The following is a 22,312-nucleotide window of genomic DNA, read 5'->3' on the forward strand; positions in this document are numbered from 1 at the left end:
AGGTGGTGATCAGCAGTATCCATACTAATATTATAAATGAGAAAGTGTGTGTGTATGTTTGTCCGTCTTTCACGTCACGCGTCGAAATGGAGCGAGCGATCGTCGTGATTTTTGGCTTAGAGATAGTTTATAGGCCAGAGAGTAACTACTTTTTATCCCGGAAAAATGCACAGTTCCCGAGAGAACAGCGCGTGATAACCCAATTCCACAAGCTAGTATCAAAATATTACATTACTTACAGATTAGTATTGGATTAACAGCTGAATCAATCAATTATTAAAATACTAATATAACAATGTAAAATATTAACATTTAACACAACCCGCCTCACTCGCAGTCGGTTAATTAACGGCCCAGTGATCATATGGCAACGAGATTAGTCTAAAATGCTTGATGATTATCACAGGAAGCTACTTGCAATATCGACTTTAACTTCAGCTGATATGATTCCAAGTCGATTGTCTCAGCGACCTATAATAGGCCTATTAAAAAACTTTGGAATTCGCCATAAACGATATATGACGTGTTCAACGCTAATTATACAAGTTTGTAAAGTTATACCGTCTACTTTGAAAAAATCTCGTATCTCAAATCAATACGTCATCAAAATTGAACCTTGACCCAATGGTCATAAAGTGCACTCAGAAAAGTTATCTCAAATACGAGTTTTTTTTTAAGTAGTGACGTTATAAATCTATATACCTGTCCCTTTTCAAACGCTTTTCTCTATGCAGTAAAGTATGTCTTTCTCTGTCTAATATTGAATTTCAAACGTTTATAACCTTTTTATTTGTTTTTGTAGCTTAAAAATTGTTTCTCTATTCGATAACAGGCATTGTGTTGTTTTAATTTATAAAACATAATAATATAGTCAAATACCGTATTGCCAAATATTACATGGTGATGAAACCATGGTAGCCGAGTAGTTCACCCATCGTTGAGTCGTGGGTTCGAACCCAGTCTCGCATCTAGCAAGAAAGAAAGAAAAACATTTATTTACAAAGCAGAGAAAAAAGAAACGCGAAATTCGAGACTAATTTTGTCACGAAATGGTCTCAACTCAGCATGATGTCAATCTTGCGGCCGACGCTGGTCTTCCGTTGAAACCATCTCTGAGTTTTTCAGAATTTATGTGGGAAATTACATGGAGAATTTAAATGAGACGTGAAGTTGCTAATCCACACTGGGCCCGCGCGGGAACTACGGCCCAAGCCCTCTCATTCTGAGAGGAGGCCTGCAAGGCTACTACGAAAGTCGAAACTCGAGGTTCGTGTCGTGCGGTTCCTCTGACACTTATAATATTTAATACGAGAGCGAGAGGGACGGTACGATCCGAACTTCGAGTTTCGAGTTTCGTAGCAGCCCTTCTGCGTCCTGCAGCGAGATCGTAAGAGATTAATATAAAGTTTTTTAAACTTTTTGGGTGTACCTACACTCGTCGATGTAGCGAATAGTGCCAACTGTTGCGAGCACGACAGCGACACGACAGCCGACACAGTCTGAGGTCATTTTATTTAAAAAAAAACAATATTGTACTTTACTATAAAAAATATATTAAGGTAAGTTTAGACTTGCAAGAAAAATCGTGCAAGTTGCATTACATTGCGAGGCCGTAAAGCGAACGAGTTTGTAGTGGTCGATCGAGCGCCGCAATGTAATGCAATTTGCACGATTTCCTTGCAAGTCTAGACTCGGCTTTGAAATTCACCGCCACGTCTCTAACAAAGGTCAGTACCGTAATAGAAATAGCCCACAGCATTATTTAGATTGACTTGAAATGTACTTACGTACGTGTAGCTTCTATGACAATGCAAACACAACAAGCAGTCAACAAAACAACACAGCAAATATATCTCAATAGGTACCCTGCAAGTCAGTCTCTTGTTGCTCCCAATAGATGGCGCTGTTCGCTTCATAGTCGCGCGCACTTCATTTTTTTTAGTTATATCACGTATTTTGCTTTACTGTCACACGTCAAACACAACACAAAATTATGCCAATCTCTTGTTGCTCACAAAAGATGGCGCTGTACGCTAAACGGCGCGCGCGCACACGAAAAGAGTTTAACGGCCATTTAACGACGGATCGTAACGTTAACGATATTAATAAACCCGAGAACTGTCTGACAAAGTTCTACGGAGCTGGGTCAGTGTGACAAGGTTCTATGCTTGTCAAGGTGAAAATAAGAGGCATTTTTTATGATATTAGGCTAAATGATTAATTAAAACGTTACCAGTGCTTACCCACGGCTTTGTTTACGCGAACCAAAGGGTCAATTTAAGCCCTCAGGTCTTCAAATTAACAGTAAGCTCGCATACTTGCTCGACGAGCTTTTCCTAGCACTAGGTACATTTGTACTTTCCGGACGGCTAAGGAGTGGAATGCTCTGCCAGCTTCTGTGTTCCATGATTGCCACAATCTGACCGTCTTCAAATCTAGCTTGAATAGGTATTTATAGCCAAGCTTGGTCCATCTAAGGCCGAGGCCGTAGTACGGCTAAACCGCCGCGGTTTATAACCGCGTGAAGGTGCCCCCACGTGCAGTCGCTCGTCGCCCGATTGCAGCGATAGATCTGGTCACGTGACCCCATTTTGAAGGTGATTTTGAATTTTCCGCGACTCAAAAAAGTAGCGTCAAGTCGCCGCGTCGAGCAGCAGCGACAAGATGGCTTCTTGCAGGATTGATCTTGGCCTTGGAACCTGTTTTCTTAATCTCATTTAGTAGCAGTCGTGGCAGTGGTATAAAAGAAATTGGAGTGAATGAAAAAATTAAACAGTGTTATTTCCGAAATTGAAGAGGTTTTTTTTCCAGCGATAAAGCTCAACGTTTCCAGCTTTATCGCTATATGTCACGTGACCATATTTGACGCTGGAAACGAGCGTCGAGCGATTTCGTGTGGCCGCGGCCTGCTTGTGAATCAAGTAAACGAATGCAAGCAGCCGCACTTGTAAAAAAGTCACGCGGTTAAAAAACGTGGCGGTTTAGCCGTAGTGTGGCCTCGGCCTTAGTCCACATCTTTGCTTAACAACGGGCGTGATTGTGGTTGAACGGAACTATATCTGTATAAAAAACTGGCCAAGAGCATGTCGGACACGCCCAGGATAAGGTTCCGTAGCTATTACGAAAAATCAAGTAATATTTTTCTAAGGATTTCGTATTGTGTACGGAATCTTCCAAGTTTAGGTATGTTACTCTTAAACTACTAATAACTCTCAATTAATCTAAGCCGCTATAATTTTCCTTGTAAATTTTGATATATTTAGCTACTACCATTTCGAATTTTTTCAAAAATTTTCACCCAACAGTTTAGATTTTAGAGGGGGAGACGCTCGATTTTCATAAAATTTGGCACTTTAAAGTTGAATATTTCGCAAACTGATTACTAAATCGAAAAATTGTCTGGTTTTAAAACATCTATCCAATGATACCTCACACTACAGGGTTAGTCAAGAAAAAAAAATCACCCCCACTTTACGTTTATGGGGGCAGGTACCCTAAAAATATTTTTTTACTTTTTTTATTCTACCACTTTCAGACATACGGACAGTCATGGCGAAACTATAAGGGTTCCTAGTTGACTACAGAACCCTAAAAAGGTCTTAAAATAATGTAACAGTCAATTATTTTGAAGTTGAAAACCATCACAGTCTTTGATTAGACTAAAAGTATAATTTACTACAACAGAGGGTCGTGGGTTCAAACCCCGGCTCGCACCTCTGAGTTTTTCCAAATTCATGTGCGGAATTACATTGGAAATTTACCACGAGCTTTGCGGTGAAGGAAAACATCGTGAGGAAACCTGCACAAACCTGCGAAGCAATTCAATGGTGCGTGTGAAGTTCCCAATCCGCACTGGGCCCGCGTGGGAACTATAGCCCAAGCCCTCTTGTTCTGAGAGGAGGCCTGTGCCCAGCAGTGGGACGTATATAGGCTGGGATGATGATGATGATAATTTACTACAAGCAAGTATGAGTTTTTCTTTGAAATCCTCGTTAGCGGTGATTAATACGCTCTTAAAGCGCAAAAACGATAAGCGTAAACCCCATTTAATGTATTTAGAAATTTTATTTGTCATTTACTCGTAATTTATTGAAGACGGTTCAGAAATAAAGAATGACGTCACAATGGATCGAAACGATTTTTAGGGTTCCGAAGTCTGAAGTATTTATAATTTTACCAGCTTTTGCCCGCGGTTTCGCCCGCGTGGAATTCGGTATGGCGCGCTATTCCCTCGGGAACGGTGCATTTTCCGGGATAAAAGGTAGCCTATGTCACTCTCTGGCCCATAAACTACCTCTATGCCAAAAATCACGTCGAGCCGTCGCTCCGTGTCGACTTGAAGGACGGACAAACATACAAATACACACACACTTTCGCATTTATAATATTAAGTACCTATGGATAGTATGGATTGTTTAATTTTTTTTTTCGTCTTTCGCATATTGTGGTGTATCGTTGTTACCTGTGTTGTTATGTATATGTTAAGCAATGACATTGGAGCTCTGTTAAGAATTTCGTCACTGAAATATCTTCTTTATATATTATATACTTACTTACATTATAGTAAAAGTGAATTCTAATTTTCCTTGGTCACGCCATTTGAGAGCGACTGAGCCGATTAAATGCATTTTTAAAGTTTTCTAACCCCCGACGCAAAAAGAGGGGTGTAATAAGTTTGACCGCTATGTGTGTCTATCTGTGGCACCGTAGATCTAAAACGGGGGAACAAATTTGAATGCGGTTTTTTTCATTTGAAAGCAGCTTTCCTAGCGAGAGTTCTTAGACATATTTTATCAAAATCGATTCAGACGGTTCTGAGTTATTGAACTTTTTAACACATTGTATAGTAGTTTTTTTCTCATGTAAGAAAAATTAACAAAACTTAACAACTACATATAAACTTTTTTAATGTGACAACGCCCTAAATTACAACTGCTAGGATTACAGACATGATTCGCGCGTTAATGAAATTCACGGTGTATTTTTTAATTCTCATGGGAATTTTCATGCATCTCTAAATTTTGGGGGAAATGGTTGAGAAAATAAATACAGTATTTTGTGATTTAAAAAATATTTTAAAACAAAAAAGTGAAAAGCCATCATAATCAGCTATTTTGAACATGAAACTACCGTGAGATTCACTCATATTAAATATAACCGGATAACTCACGTCTTAAATCGAGTTTAGCTCGACATGTTTCGGGCTAATCCGTAGCCCTTCGTCTTCGGAGCAAACCCGAAGACGAAGAGCTACGGATTAGCCCGAATTATGTCGAGCTAAACTCGATTTAAGACGTGAGTTATCCGGGTCATTATATTTAACATGTTTCGGGCTAATCCGTAGCCCTTCGTCTTCGGGTTTGCTCCGAAGACGAAGGGCTACGGATTAGCCCGAAACATGTCGAGCTAAACTCGATTTAAGACGTGAGTTATCCGGGTCATTATATTTAATATAATCAGCTATTATTTACATAATTAAATTCTCAAGATTTATAAATTTCCAATTGACCTATGGACTTGATATTTGGTAATAACGTTTATTATTACGTATATTTTACTAACAAATACCACACAAATTCATAGATAAATCAGCTTTTTTCTTTTAGATTCTCCATTTTTTTTAAGTGGGTAAAATTACACCATACTTTGTAAATTTTGCTTGGAAGCAGGGCTCAGCTACTAGATAAATACTTATATATACGGAAGCTTAAAGCGTAAATATATTTCGACATACCTAAAATTTGCTCTGAACCCTCGATGCGCAAGTCCAACTCGCACTTCACCGGTTTACTTCTTACAAGACGCCATTTAACATAAGAATATATTGTAGGTATAGGTATAGACATATTAAACATGAAGCATTTGAATCTATCTATCTAATACCTACCTTTAAATGAGCAACTCTTGTATATATAATTAGAATCTCGGAAACGACTCCAACGATTTTGATTAAATTTAGTATATTGGGGTTTTCGGGGATGACAAATCGATTTAGCTTGGTCTTATCTCTGGGGAAACGCTTATTAAAGAGTTTTAGCATGAGCAAAGTTTGGTCGCCCAGGTACTCCCACTTCTTCCTCCAAAGTCAGAACGGCACCCAACCAAGGTCCGTCCCCACGTGTCTTAAACAGGGCTCAAAATACATCCAATGCGTAATGCCTTTTAATTATTATGTCAGCTAAATGTTATGCCAAATCTGTTATGCGAATCCATATTATGACAATTAATTTTATGCTAAATACGTTTACAGTGTGGCATGATGTGAGCAAACTGGGATACATTTGACAGCCCCAATTCAATTACCGATTTGATATAATTTATTTTACTGTTAATTTCATGTGTTTTACAATAAATTATTTATATGAAAAAGTTTCAATTTACGCTAGTTATCTTTGCTTTCCAACACCAGCACTATTTAATACAAGCCACCATAATTACGACCGTTACAGAACGCACTGTGTTATGATATGACCTCGTATACTCAAAACGTGCCGATTCCATGAACTAGTTTACACGAAAAATTATACATTATATAGTGATTTCGCGTTACAAAAGTTCAATGAACCAGTGAAATGACGATATTACGATAAACGAAGGTACAATGAAACGAAGGAAACATGCATCGTACTGTGAGGAAACATAAAGAAGTGCCTTAGAACTGCGGGAAGAATAATGCTACAAACGAAATACAGAGACTCACCCAAGTTTCTAAGATGTTAGACGTTTTTCGGGGCCTTAAGAATCTCATTAAAGTCAACTATGTACATATCGATTCGCCCGTATTCAGACTGCACTATTCAATAACGGTGATATTGCTTATAGCTTTTAGCTTGATAGTAACAACGCGTCAGTACGTTGGGAATCCCATAGACTGCATTCACACTAAAGACATTCCAGAGGACGTTTTGAATACGTACTGCTGGATCCATTCAACGTACACATTGAAGAGTTTCTTTAATAAGAAAGTGGGAGTGGAAGTGCCCTATCCTGGCATCGGGAACAGTCGTGAGAAAGGGAAGGAGGATATGAGCGACAGGAAGATCTACAAATACTATCAATGGGTGTGCTTCTGCCTGTTTTTTCAGGTGAGTTTTTTTTTAAGTTACAACTTCCGAGAGGTGGTAGACATTTTAAGGGTGCTGTATGAGTTTTTACGGTGCCCAAGGCTACGAGATGGCAACCAGACAACCAGAGGCCGTATTGTCGAACGAGCTGACTTACGCGATCGCATCCCCCGTCTCTTTCTGCCCTCGTTTAATACCGTGTGACAGAGAGAAGTCGTGAAAACGAATGTGATTCCATGTGTTAGACAATAAGGTCTCCGTTCTAGTTGATGTATTACTCCTTTCATACCGGGTGTGGCCTGTAATATGAGCTAATAATTAAAACATAGATCATACTCCTCAAACTGAACAAAGTTCAGCGACTTTCAAAAATAATTAGGGTTTTAATTTTATTACACATTTAAGTTTATTAGAGGAAGCAATGTAAAGCAAAATGCTTGATGTTTGTAGCGTGACAGGCGACGTCAGTTGTGTTCTAGGATGGCGTACATTGATAGCAGTATTTAATTTGTATGAAAAAAGGAAAATTCCAAGTCTCCATTATTTTTAAAAGTCGCAGAACTAATGTTGTTCAGTTTGACGAGGACGATCTATGTTTTAATGTTTTGCTCGTATTACAGGCCACACCCGGTATTTCTGAGCTTCAAAATTTTAGTAGTATTCTGTATTTTATTTGAAATTAGGATATTATTATGTTGATAGTTAATTTTTAACCCCTTAGCCCCTGACACAAAAAGAGGGGTGTTATAAGTTTGACCGCTATATGTGTCTGTGTGTGTGTCTGTCTGTGGCGCCGTAGCTCTTAAACGGGCGGACCGATTTGAATGCGGTTTTTTATTTGAAATCAGTTTTCCAACTTTTTATTGGTTAGGTTATATGCACTAATTAATACTAGAGCTTGTATGTGATGCCGTCTCCTTCTATTCGAACAAAACAAATAGAGACGGCATCACATTTAACCGTCAGTTAATAGGGGCTGTTTCATCATAAATTGTTAAGTGTTAACTGTTCTCTATTTGTTTTGTTCGAATAGACGGAGACGGCATCACATTTAACCGTCAGTTAACGCTAATCAATGGATGGTGAAACAGCCCCTAAATTTAACTTTTGAGACAACATTTAGGACACCAAATGAAGCTGTATATGAGTTTCCAGCTTATTATCTCTCATTACAAAGTGAATCTCCTAATATTACTGCATTATTAATTATGTACAAATGACAAAACGAAAGATAGAATGTGTCAATGCGGTAGCAAATTGCAAAGGAATTACTTTTTAGGGTTCCGGAGCCAAAATGGCAGAAACGGAACCCTTATAGTTTCGCCATATCTGTCTGTCCGTCTGTCCGTCCGTCCGGCCGCGGCTTTGCTCAGGGACTATCAATGCTAGAAAGCTGTAATTTTGCACGGATACATGTGTAAACTATGCCGACAAAATTGTACAATAAAAAATGGGTACCTCCCATAGACGTAAAGTGGGGGTGTTTTTTTTGTTTTCATCAAACCCTGTGTGGGGTATCTTTGGATTGGTTTTTAAAACCATTAGGGGTTTGCTAAGACGATTTTTCGATTCAGTGTTTTGTTTGCGAAATATTTAACTTTAAAGTGCAAATTTTCAGTAAAAGCTAAACCGGTGGGTTGAAAAATTTGAAAAAAAAAAAACAGGATAGTAGTACGTTTATCAAACTTTCTAGGAAAACTATAATGGCTAATTTTGGTGGAGAATTTTTAGTACTTTATGAGTAAATATAGCAGCTTAAGGTATAAAATATACGTTAACTTGGAAGATTCCGTATAAAATACGAAATTCTTAGAAAAATACTACTTAATTCTTTCGTAATGGCTACGGAACCCTATTTTGAGCGAGTCCGACACGCTCTTGGCCGGTTTTTTTAATAACTTAATTTGAACGTATTTACTTAATTGACAATGTCAAATTTAAAATTAAGACGGCTTATTTTTTCTCGTGAAAAAGACAAAGGCATTTCACCTATAGTGTCGAAAAATTTATAAAATTAATATTTTTTTTAATTGTTTGGTTTTTATAAAGTAAAAGTAAAAAATAATGCAAAAAATAATATATATTAGTAATAACTAAGGACTTAAACTTACCACAGGACAAATATGACTAATGTCTGAACTAGGATTCCCTGAGTTTTAGGAAAAAAGAACTAATGTAATTTAATTTAATTTAATCAACTATAAAAGATAATATAACAAATTAAAAAACATCTTATTAATTTACTTCGTAGGTAATAAACCAATTTTAAAGTACGAATTACATATAATTTAATTATTTTATATAGTATATATTTTATTCAAAAACCTAGCCATAATTATTTCAAGATAATAAAACGTCAAGATAGCACCCTACCACTTTAACATAGTTTATAGGCTTCTGAACGAATTTGTCTAGCACGCACGTTAAAACGACATGGTAATAAAAGTGTATATTTGGCGTCTGTTCTAGGTACATGGAAACTTAGCTTCGTAAAACAATAGCTATCGTACTAATTTACAAGACAGAAGAAAGTATAAAACAACTAGTTTGCCTGCGGCTTCGCACGCGTAAACTATTCGATCTGGTGAAATTCCGGAATTTCACAAAATTCCTCTGTGAATTCCCAAAATTTATATCGTGGTCTTCATTGAGGTTGTGTTAAGAACAACGGTCCCAAATTTCAAAAGTAAGCCCAGCGGTTGAAATATCAAGATTTTATTCCGATCCCATGGGTATAACGGGATAAAAGTAGACGTCCAGCTACCTACATACCAAATTTCATGTCAAATTTTATGTGATGACTCAGCGGTTGAAATTTCAAGATTTGGCAGTCGCCGAGTCGCGTTGCTCCTAGGAAGGAGGGCTACGAAACAAGTCGAGCTAAACTCGATTTAAGATGTGAGTTATCCGTTACAATATCATTTAATATAAGCGAGTCTCACGGTAGTTTCATGATAAAAAGTTTTCTATATTTTAATCCAGGTTACAAACTAAATTTTTGCCAAATCTCATCCAAATCCGTCCAGCCGTTGCAGCGAGAAGAAATAACAAAAACACTAGAATAAAATTATAATTACCAGCAATGTACAGCAAAGTAAATTGACATAAGTAAGTGTAAATGACAGCCGACAGAATACTTTGATTGTTACTTGTCAATTTATTTCGCTCTGGCAATTATAATTTTATTAGAAAGTTAACAAAGTCTGAACTTCAGTTAATTAATTAAATTTATGTTATGGTTAAGTTACAGAAATACGTTACTTTAACCTCAAAAAAAACCCTGGCTGCCGGCAACACACTGTAGTATTTCACACTAGTGTTTACCCGTGGCTTCGCACACGTAAATCATTAGATCCAGCAGCTGATTTGAAATTTTGTGATTTTAAAAAAATCCCGAAAATTAAATCGCGGTTTTCATTGACGTATCATTAAAAACAAACTTGTCAAATCTCATGACTCCAAGCCCAGCGGTTGTTGTTTCGAGATTTTATCCCTAACCCATGGGAATATCGGAATTAAAAGTAGCCTATGTTTTATTCCAGATCATCTACATACCAAATGTCATCCAAATCTGTCCAGCCGTTTCAGCGTGAAGGAATAACAAACATACTCACTCACTCACTCACTCACTCACAAACTTTCGCATTTATAATATAAGTAGGATTACAAGATACAAAGATCGAATTTTGCACTTCGTAGTACTGGAGGGCTACTACGTAATTCGTATCGTACCGTCACTCTCACTCTCTTAATAGGTAATAAGTGTCAACAGGACGGTACGATACGAACTTATCCGATTGCTTGCAACTCTCACTTAGCGTCCAAAGTCCGAGGTCGGCTCAATAGGAGCACCCTTTGGCATGCTAAGTAAACAACCCACTTGCTGAGCAGCCCATCTGGCAGCTCGCCCTCTCTCCGGTAAGCTGTAAAAGCCGTCTGAGGCTAACAGCAACAGTCCATCCGAAAAAAAAAAAAAAAAAAAAAAAAAACGATACGAACTCCGATTTTCGAATTTCGTAGTAGCCCTGCAGGCTGGGCCAGTTTGCTCGAACGTACACGGACGGACAGGTAACGCCACAAACATAGCCCGTACTTTTGGTGCCGATGACATCTATGTGACGTCACGCTGCATATATGATGATTCCAATTACGTCGGCCTAATTCGTTAACCTTCTAAGTCCATTTTGACTGAGTTTACAGGACATTGAAAATACTGCATAGACTCTTCAATCGTTAACTAATCAAAATTTTGAAAATCCCATTGCTAGCTATGACTAAACTTGATATTTTAAAGATATAATTAACAGCATATCTTAAACCCAATCACAGGAAATTAATAAAAATGTCTATTTAGCAGGTTTTTGTGTTGAAGGTTAAATTGAATATAGGACTTAGCAGTTATTAGACTTAAATTGAGTATGCTGGAGAAAATATCCATAATATTTTGCTTATTATTATTTTACCATAAAACCAATTCAGCCTGTAATAAAAATTGTATTTAGTGTTAATCAATCACTAATAATTATGAGATGTACTTACACCTAAGATAAGACTCTTTTTACTAAACAATCAGCAATAGGTAATTAACAAGCAAATAATGGTTAAAATATATGTTCCGCACATCCCTACTATCCCTACTATCCCTACTTAATATTATAAATGCGAAAGTAACTCTGTCTGTCTGTCTGTCTGTCTGTCTGTTACCCTTTCACGTCGAAACCACTGAACCGATTTTGATGAAATTTGGTACATAGGTAGTTTGAACCCCAAGGATCAACATAGGATACCTTTTATTCCGGTAGAGGGCGCCACCGCGCGATAACCTAGATCCGCGCAGACGTAGTCGCGGGCATAAGCTAGTTATATATAGAACTATGAAAAATAACACAATAAATTTACTTTGTTGATAATTTCTCAAATAAACCGAATTTTCAGTAAAACATCGCATGACGCAGCAGACACGTGGTGTAGCGAATAACTGTCAGTGCCAAACTAAGACCCGAACTGGACTTAGCAGATTTTCTGTGTGGAAGTCAGAAAGCAGTATTTCGGGCATAAGATTTGACACTTACTTTATGCTGATATAGCCGTTATTCCTTTACCAAACGGTAGAGAATGGTGTGCACTTTTTGACAAGTATGAAAAGTCATTTTCGCCCAAAAGTGGACTTAGCAGGTTAACGAATTAGGCCGACGATTAGTGTTTCGTCATAATTAATAATTTGTCAACCTGTCAAATAATCAGTACAGGACGTTTGGGGTTAGTATAATTTCGTCTAAGAAGCAACTGATCTATGTGGCAAATTGGTCTATGGTCTAAGTAGCAAGTGGTCCAAGAAGCAACTGGTCTAAGTAGCAACTAGTCTAAGTATCAAGTGGTCTAAAATTCTTCGCGGAGTTCCTATTCCGCGTGGCTGAGGCGCTTCGCGCCTTAATGCAATTCTAACCTAACCTAACCTATGGTGTTTCAAATTTTCGACAAAAACAGGTTAGGAGGACCAGTTGATTTTTAGACCACTTTGCTACTTAGACCAGTTGCTTCTTAGACCAGCTGCTTTTCAGACCAGTTGCTACTTAGACCAGCCACTGTTTAGACAAAACGATACTAATCCGTCTAAGTAATTTTCGAAAATTCCCACAAGAATTTTACAAAATCCCGGAATTTTAATTCAACTGCTGTATCTAATGACTTACGCGTGTGTATATTGACATGTATCTACACGTAGGGGCTGTTTCATGCCGTCTCTGTCTATTTGAACAAAACAAATAGAGACGGCGTCACATCTAACCGCCAGTTAACACTAATCAATGGATGGTGAAACAGCCCCTTAGTGAAGTATTATTTGCGTAGTGTTCACGTTGTAAGTGATGTTATCGGCATCAAAAGTACGGACTCTGAGGCGATTGCCTAACGTTTCTGAAGCTCGCGATCGCCATCAAATGACAGTTTTTATATGCGAAATCTGTCATTTGATAGCGATCGCGAGCGTCAGAAACGTGAGGATTGCCTGCAGGGCTACTCCGAAACTCGAAACTCGAAGTTCGTGTCGTGCGGTCCCTCTGACACTTATACTATTTAATACGAGAGCGAGAGGGACCGCACGACACGAACTTCGAGTTTCGAGTTTCGGAGTAGCCCTGCTGGTTGCGGCGTCTGGCTCGAACGTACACTGACGGACGGACAGGTAGCGTCACAAACATAAACAAAGTCAACAAAGGCGCTACATTTAGACCGTGTTTACAGTGCGACTGTTTCACAATTTTTATTATACACGCTTGCGCTTGCGCCAGTGTCTCGTTAAATCTGCTATTAATCAAAATGTGATACGGAATTCGGTGATCAAAATATTTCTAGGACGGCTAAATGGGTCAGCTGTTTCAATGCAGATGTGAGACGGATGCGAGATGGACTGGTCTTTATCACCCGCCTGGAGAGAGATCTCTCTATTTTGTATAGTATCTCTTCACTATAACAAGGTTAAACATATGTGCGAGATGTTTCACAAAAGCATTCTTTCATAGTAACGAATTTTTACATCGCGTTCTTTCATGATCGCAAATTTAACTATTCGTCTTTTTTTTTATTTTACCAGTAGATTATTTTATCAGTCGCGTATATTTTCAGCAGCATTAGGTAAACCACGCCTTATGTCGACGGAGCCGCGCTTCGCGGGGCTCCTATTTCTGGGCGGTCTGCCCTTCGGGCATCTGAAGATAAATAAATAAATATCACGGGACAATTCACACCAATTGACCTAGTCCCAAAGTAAGCTTAGCAAAGCTTGTGTTATGGGTACTAAGCAACGGATAAATATAATTATATAGATATATACATACTTAAATACATATTAAACACCCAAGACCCGAGAACAAACATTCGTATTTTTCGTACAAATATCTGCCCCGACGCGGGAATCGAACCCGGGACCTCAAGCTTCGTTGTCAGGTTCTCTAACCACTAGGCCATCTGGTCGTCAAAATATAGATAACTAACGAACCTAACCTACCTATTCAAACCGCACTATCTTACACTGATAATGCGAATAGTAAAATAATTGTCTGATAAAATAAGCGAAAAAGAGTAAACGCAAACATTAAAAAAAGTTTCATGAAAAATCGCTACATGAATAAAGACGAACAAGTAAATTTGCGATCGTGAAAAACCGCGATGTGAAAATTTGCCACTCGGAAATTATCTACCAACCCCCTAGACGTGGTTCACCAGCTTTGTTATTGTGGATATTTCAAAATTCTTAAGATACTTTTTTCAAGCAACAAATGTGTACTTCATAAAGTACAGTCACCAGCACCAACCTCCAATTTTATATATAAGCTCCTTGGTCGTGACCAACTCGTTTTTTTTTATAGTCGGCCGTGGCAAGTGGCCAGGTCGAAAAGGTACCGTTGGGGGTTGGATATAAGTATATTCAATTAATTATTATTAAATTTTTTTTGTCGTATTTTACTTTCCTCACAGTCGAAATGAAAAGTAGTATAAGCAGCGCTAACCTGAACACGCGGCCAAAGGCGTGCGCCCGCGCAGTGCACCCGCTCCATCTATCGTAGGCCGCAAGGACGATCCTCAAGTTAAATTGTTCTAACATTGTTCTTTTTTTCAGACTTTCACGGAACCCTTGATATTCCGTGTTCTAGTTATAATAAGCTGGCGTTGTGGCTTGCGATACTGCTGCCGTGCGAATGTTTTGTCCCTCTCGCTCACCTTGCTTGGGTGTACTTCCATCCCTTACTCTTTTGACAGTAAGTCTATAGTCTATTCCCATCACAAAATTGGAAGTTCCTTTTATATATTTTAGCAGCGCAAGCGAATTCAAATTTTACCGTATGTGGTTGTAGTTATGCAATTAAAGTTATATAGAGGATGTTTTTTAAACAACTCTGGCTATAATCTGCAACCACTTCCGTCTACAGGATGATTCGCTAACGCTATCCTGGTATTACAGATGGACCCGCATCGCAAGCCACAGCGCCAGTCTTTGCTTATTATAGCTATGTAAGTACATTTTTTTTTTATTTTACGATAAGGTGGGATGCTGGCGCATTGATTCTAATTTCTTTTTGGTGGTTTCCACTCGAAAAAAACTAAAACTTTAGGTACTACTTATCTTTCCGCTGGCGCTTCCTGGATGAACTTTTGTTTAAAATTATCAGAAGGCTTAGTGACAAGGTATTAAATGAATCTTTAACCTGGACTGTATGCCGCCATGTTCGAATGCTACAAATTGAATCCTCATTTTTCTTTAATAAAAAATCTCATTATTTTGACGAAAAAATGACATGACATTGACACTAGCTAATGACAGTCTACGTCTTTGCCACAGATAAAAAATAATGCTGGTGCTCAACAGTACTGATCAAACCTATGAAATAAGCATTGGTATGGCAGAACTAGTATAAACTATGACGTCATCGTCCAAAAAGAACAATTTATTTGAAAAAATATTGCAATCAGTTTCTTATAATTGAATTTCTATACAAAAAATAAATAAAAAGCAGTATTATTTTTTTAGACAATCCCAATGAGGGCTATCGTTTTTTGTCTCACTAGATGGCGCACTGTTGCGTGAGGTTTTTAAGTATGGTTTTAAAAGTCTGTTATTACGGGCGTGAAAACAAAGTTTAGATTAAAATCATATTTAATACACCTTAAAACCGTACCATAAAAATATCGAGCACAGTGTTGCATAGTCCCCGTTTTGTTCGGAAAAAAGGGAGGACAAAGGTTTCCGAAAGACAAAACTGTCTCAAAATACATACATTCATTGCCCCGGAACGGATATTTGCCATAATTAATTTCAGATATTGCAAAATATTCACAAAATTATTCTAATTATAAATAAACCCGCGTAGCTCACCCAAAAACTATGAGATTTGACATTTCGGAGACCTCACGCTACACTAGCGCCTCTAGCGGCGAATTCATACGCGATAGCCCTCATTAGTGGACATTTTTATTAACACCGCTGAACTACCATTACTAGGTTTCATAAAATATGGAATTTTCTGCAATAACCTCGAACAAACTGTTGGATCGAGTTCAATTATTAATCGGTGTGTTTAATAGCCTCCGTACGCGAACAGGGAACTAATTAATAGTGGATAATTAGCCGGTCGTTGCCTTGTCAGAAAAAAAAACTAGGTTATGTAAATCTGGTGACAATACAATAATCTGGTAGTGACATCCTGGTAGTCTGACCAAGATCGTCTCCGCAGAACAGAACTCCTCAGCGATTCATGGCAGCGACTTGAAATTTACGGAAGAAATGGTACAATATATACGGTACGGTAATGTATATTCGGTAGGTCTGAGAATAAGACGTAACCTAAATAAATAAATATCATGGGACAATTCACACCAAAAAATCTAATCCCAAACTGAACTTGTATTGCATATTTTAGTAGTTATTCTATAAACTAACTTTACGTTGTAACATCCACTATCTATTCACACCACGCCTAAAAAACTTCGTTTTTTGTATGCCCCAAGATCCCTTCCCGCTTCGCCAATTAAATAAATTTAATTAGAAAAGGAACGAATACCTATTAACTTTTTAAAACACCATCTAACGACACAATTTCGCTGTTTAGCATCAACAGGACGTAGCTAGAAAAAAGTAGACCAAGAGCGTGTCGGACACGCCCAAGATAGGGTCCCGTAGCCATTACGAAAAAAATAAGTAATATTTTTCTGAGGATTTCGTATCGTGTACGGAAGCTTCCAAGTTAAGGTATATTTTATACCTTAGGCTGCTATTTAAGAGTAAAACTACTAATAATTCTCAAGCAATCTTAGCCGTTATCATTTTCCTTGTAAATATGATATACCCTACTATCGTCCTGATTTTTTCAATTTTTTCCACCCATCAGCTTAGATTTTAGAGGGGGGGGACGCTCGATCATCACTGAATCGAAAAATCGTCTTCACAACCCCCAATAGTTTTAAAAGAACTATCCAACGATACCTCACACTATAGCGTTAGTTGAGAAAAAAAAACACCCCCACTTTACAGTCATTTTTTTATTTTTATTTTACCACTGTCGGCGTGACTGATATGTACGAGTATATTCATGTCAAATTACAGCTTTCTAGTACTAACGGTCTCTGAGTTTAGCCGCGGACAAACAGTCAGACTGACAGACAGACAGACAGGCATGGCGAAACTATAAGGGTTCATAGTTAAGTAACTACGGAACCCTAATAAAGTTGAATCTGGAGTTGGGAACAAGTCAGGCTCAGTTAAGATGTGGTTTATATTGGAGAGGTGATAGTTGGGTGTGTATGAATGATGTGTGTGTGTTCTTGCAGTGGAGGAGCGTATGAACACATTTGTTGCTTACACAAACACATAGCTATCTTAAAGGTCCCGGGTGAGCAAATTGTCCACTGATATGGAGCTCCCTCCGCAAAGTAACGCTGGTTCAAATCCGGCTCGAAGGACCATAATTATGTTGGAGATATGTCATTAGAGTCATGTGGGGTAACCGTACGCAGTAAGTGTACGTTTACCCCACATGACTATAAATATATTCTCATTATTTGGACGACCGGATGGCTAAGTGGTTAGAGAACCTGACTATGAAGCTTGAGGTCCTGGGTTCGAATCCCGGCCGGGGCAGATATGTGTGAACACGAATGTTTGTTCTCGGGTCTTGGATGTTTAATATGTATTAAGTATGTATTTATCTATATAAGTATGTTTATCCGTTGCTAGTATCCATTATACAGCTTGCTTAGTTTGGGACTAGGATGGTCAAGTGTCCCATGATATTTATTTATTTATTCAAATCCAAGTTCACAATTATAATGAACACGTGCCGACATTGCAAAACAGAACAAGGAACAGCGGAAACTCTTATTTCAAAAGTGATAGAGACTATTTGGAATCATTCAGATATTATTTTAATGGGTTCTCCTATGGTAGCCCGAAAAATTTTAATCCTATTTTCACTACCACTAATTTCACTAGCCCTAAAATGAGAAAGCCGAATTTTTGGTTTACCTAACTATTCGTTAGCCCTAATTTTAATATTCCGAATTCATGTTGTACCTAATTTCACTAGCCCTAACATCAAAAAGCTAAAACATTAATTTTCGTCAAATGTATTGATTGGAACACCTTACTTTAGCAACATATTAAATGGCATCCATCCAACCTACTTTCCTAGTGTGAGTTATCTTGGCTGCTATAAAAAAACCTAACATCGAGCTACGCTCCGCTTCGCTCCCGCCTTAGCCTTCTGAACCTAACCTATCTAAGTCGCTTCTTCTCCAAACCGTCTTGCTCGCTCGCTTCGCTCGCTCACACGAATTTTATTTCTTTTTTGGACCAGTAAACATTAGGGTTCATAACTTTAACTCTATTAATCTTTAGGAATAATCATTATTAGTTTAAAAAATATTAGAGCATTAAATATTTAGTACAAGTAAACATTAGGGTTCATAACTTTAGGTCTATTAATCATTAGGAATAATCATTATTAGTTTTAGTAATATTAGAGCATTTAATGTTTAGTACAAGTAACCATAGGATGTAAAACTTTAGGTCTAGTAATCAATTCGGACATACAAGTTTAGCTGTCACGATTTAGGGCTAATATATCAACTAATAATAAATTATACTAACGTTGGTATGCCTAGTGAAATTAGCTTTTGTGATATTCGGTCTAGTGAGGGTGAACCATTTTAATGTTTGGTGTCAACTACCGCAAACAATAAACTTATGCTGTCATTTTACTTAACCCCTTTTGGAGCTGGTGGGGGTGATTCCGCGGCTCAGGCCCCGGCTCCAACCTTGTTTACAAGTCAAGCGAATCCGAGCGGAATCTATGCAAATGGTTCACATACTAATGCTCCTGGGCGCCGCAAAGTTCCTTTGGCGCGACTTTGCGATTAAATAAACGCTGATGTCTGACAATCTAACACTGTCACCGTAACTCTTTTCCACGCACGACAAAAATGTGGAGCCAGCTTCCTGGGACTGCATTTCTGGAGCGGTACAATTTAGGGATCTTTAAAAAACGAGCCTATCAGTCTCTCGAAGGACCGGCAACGCACATGTGATACCCCTCGTCTTGCGGGTGATCATGGGCTGCGGAGATTGCATCCTATCAGGTGACCCACATGCTCATTTACCTTCTCCTATATAAAAATGCGTGGTTTAAAAAACAATACTTATATAATATTTCTTAACACACGATATACGTACCTACCTACCTACAAATACGTAATTGCAAAAACACAAACCCCTGTTTCACTATCCATTGATTAAATTTATTTGCCGGATTAATGTGATGCCGTCTTTGTTTGTTTTGTTCGAATAGTTCATCACATTTATCCGTCAAATAAAATTAATCAATGGGTGGTAGACAGCCCCTAAAACTAACTTATTCTAAACCTAAAAACCTACATTTACAAATATCTTCTAGATCGCTGCTAATAGGCAGGGAACCCATAAGCCAATTTGAATATTATATACCCTATGCCCCTTTTGGCATACTAAGATAAAATTCTCACTTGCTGAGCCCATCTGGCAGCTCGCCCTCTCTCCGTCTGAGGCTAATAGCAACACTGCGTTCAAAAAAAAACGTGATTCAGTTTCCTTGACTGTAACTACCAACTCTTACATCATCAACATCAGCCTATGTTCGTCCTCTGCTGGACATAGGCCTCTCTCATGGCACGCCACTGAGCACGATCCTCGGCCACTCTCATCCAGCTCTTGCCAGCGCCCTGCGAAGATCATCGCGCCACCGAGTCTGAGGACGTCCAACGCTACGTTTGCCGATCCGTGGTCTCCACTCAAGAACTCGTCTACCCCAACGGTTATCGGTTCTTCGGGTTATATGGCCGGCCCATTGCCACTTCAGCGTGCTAATGCGGTGGGCTATGTCGATAACTTTGGTTCTCTGTCGGATCACTTCGTTACGAATTCTATCTTTCAGAGAAACTCCGAGCATAGCCTTTCCATAGCCCTTTCCAATTCCTGTCCAACTCGTACATATGCTCGAAAAGCATAACTTTTCTTTGGGTAGTCAGGTAAATAATATTTGCGAGCAACACCACTTTTCTCAGTCTTAAAGCCGCGCCAACAGAACCGCTCCCTAACCCAGTGCCATTGGAATAAAAAAGTACAACAGTCGTTATCTCTTGAGCTCTAATATCGACCGATTAGCATCCACAATTGGGCCGACCTTACGAGGCGACCCAATTTACAGTGTTATGTCTTGTTGTAAGGTCTTTGTCTCTTCCGGTACGTGTTACTTATGCTAGATGGCGCTGTAGCCGATTTCTACAAAATTTGTTGCCGGGACACTTGGGGCACGGATAAAAATTGTATTGGTAGGTATTTTTTACGCTAAGTACGGATTAGGTGACATTTGGTACGAGTATGTAGCATAGTATGTACCTAGATAGATCGAGAAAATAAACAATGGGCGATTCAGCTTTAAGAGCGTTTATAACCTGCTTAGCTGGGAACGTTGCATTTTTGTTAGTTTTTCCCGATATACCATAAAAATTGAATGTAAATTAAAAATTTGTGTTATAGAACTTCTTCTTATATGTAAGTTAATGTGTCTACTCCAAAATTATTCATGACAGACTTTATATTCTTTAAAAACGAACAAATGGTTATTAACGTTTTTACCATGGCATTGGCAACCAGCTACACTAAAAAGTTGTCCCAAAACAACCCAAAGAGCTTAGAATTTTTTTTGAGTCAAAATGAAAAAGAAAAAACAGTCAACAATTAACTCTTCCTCGGATAGTCGTATTAATAGAGGTGTTTCCATACAAATTGCTGTAACCGAAAACCTATAGGGTATTTCCGGTTGTCCTAGAAACTTGAAATTTGATACCTATGAAGGTAGTTCTTATATATTTTTCTTTCTTTCTATGTAGTAAGCATCAAAAATGGCATCACAGGCGCACCATTTTGCTTCGGAGAGGCCTCTGCTAACACTGGATATTCACAAAATCACACTAATATTATAAAAGCGAAAGTATGTAAGTCTGTTTATTTGTTTGTTACTCCTTCACGTTGAACCACTGAACCGATTGCGATAAGATTCGGTATACAGATAGTTTGAGTCCGTGGGAAGGACATAGGATAGTTTTAATCCCGGAAAATTGTACAGTCTCCCGCGATAAATGAATTTAACGCGGATGGAGTCGCGGTCAACAGCTAGTATACATACTATACTAATATTATAAATGCGAAAGTGTGTGTGTTTGTAAGTTTGTCCGTCTTTCACATCGGAACGGAGCGACGGATCGACGTGATTTTTGGCAGACATAGTTTATGGGCCAGAAAAAGACATAGGCTACTTTTTATCCCGGAAAAAATGCACAGTTCCCGAGGAACAGCGCGCGGTTACCGAATTCCACGCGGGGCAAGCCGCGGGTAAAAGCTAGTTTTAAGCCGAAAGACCGACCCACACTTGGTTGATTTTCTTTTGCTTGAGCTTACCAAATGCCAGTTTTATTTTCAAGTCAGTTTTGTTTCCAATGAAAAACAAAATTATGCGTTTCGAGTTCTGTGCTAACGTGGTTATTTTGCACTGCTTTTAGTCCGCGATGAAATGAACTAATGTGAATTTTATTCGGCTTTTAAAAGAGGATTCTGGTGAGCTTTTGTCTGGTGGGATTATTACAATAATATTTACAAGTTTTCTTTAGCTCGCCGTGTAGGTATGTTTATTTATTTATTAATTTGTTTGTTTAGCGTCCAAAATTCGACCCACTTCCAGTGGTCCGATTGACTTGAAATTTGGCATACTTATGTCTGGTGACAATACTCTGGTAGTGACATCCTGGTAGTCTGACCAAAGATCGTTCCGCAGATCAGAACTCCTCAGCCAGTTAATGGCAACGACTTGAAATTTGGTACGGCAATGTAGTTTGGATGACAATGTAAGTACAGTCAACAAAAAGTACAGTCAGCCAAAATCTTTGTTTTACAAATTTAATTTTCACTTTTCATGCTTCGTAATTTCGTGTTTAAATGCTGTATCTAGGCGACATAAAATGACTTTTTAATGCTCTAGTGCATAAAATAAAATCTTCGTCTAATGCCAACTCAAGACCAAGGTAATCAGGTGTCAACCAGCCACCAAACAAAAAAGTTTCTGATATATTTTTTAATATTTTTTAATTTATAATAAAACTAAAAATCGATCAAATCAATTCATGATAATCAGTAAAATTTAAAATAATGGGAATTATTATAATAA

General features: G+C 38.2%; 1 protein-coding gene across 8 annotated transcripts in view; it reads left to right on the forward strand.

The window, feature by feature from the left end:
• The window catches only part of shakB (Innexin family member shaking B), a gene marked incomplete at its 3' end in the record, with an annotated part of 238,533 nt that overhangs the window by 167,979 nt on the left and 48,242 nt on the right, over positions 1–22,312 (forward strand). For 2 of the 8 annotated variants that reach the window (XM_074098851.1, XM_074098917.1), the window contains 1 exon segment: positions 6,450–7,085. In XM_074098851.1, coding sequence (XP_073954952.1) covers positions 6,714–7,085 — 372 coding nt within the window. In that variant the 5' untranslated portion in view covers positions 6,450–6,713. 8 annotated transcript variants of the gene reach the window in all.

Source organism: Choristoneura fumiferana, chromosome Z (genome assembly GCF_025370935.1).
Source record: "Choristoneura fumiferana chromosome Z, NRCan_CFum_1, whole genome shotgun sequence".
NCBI classification, from domain to species: domain Eukaryota; kingdom Metazoa; phylum Arthropoda; class Insecta; order Lepidoptera; family Tortricidae; genus Choristoneura; species Choristoneura fumiferana.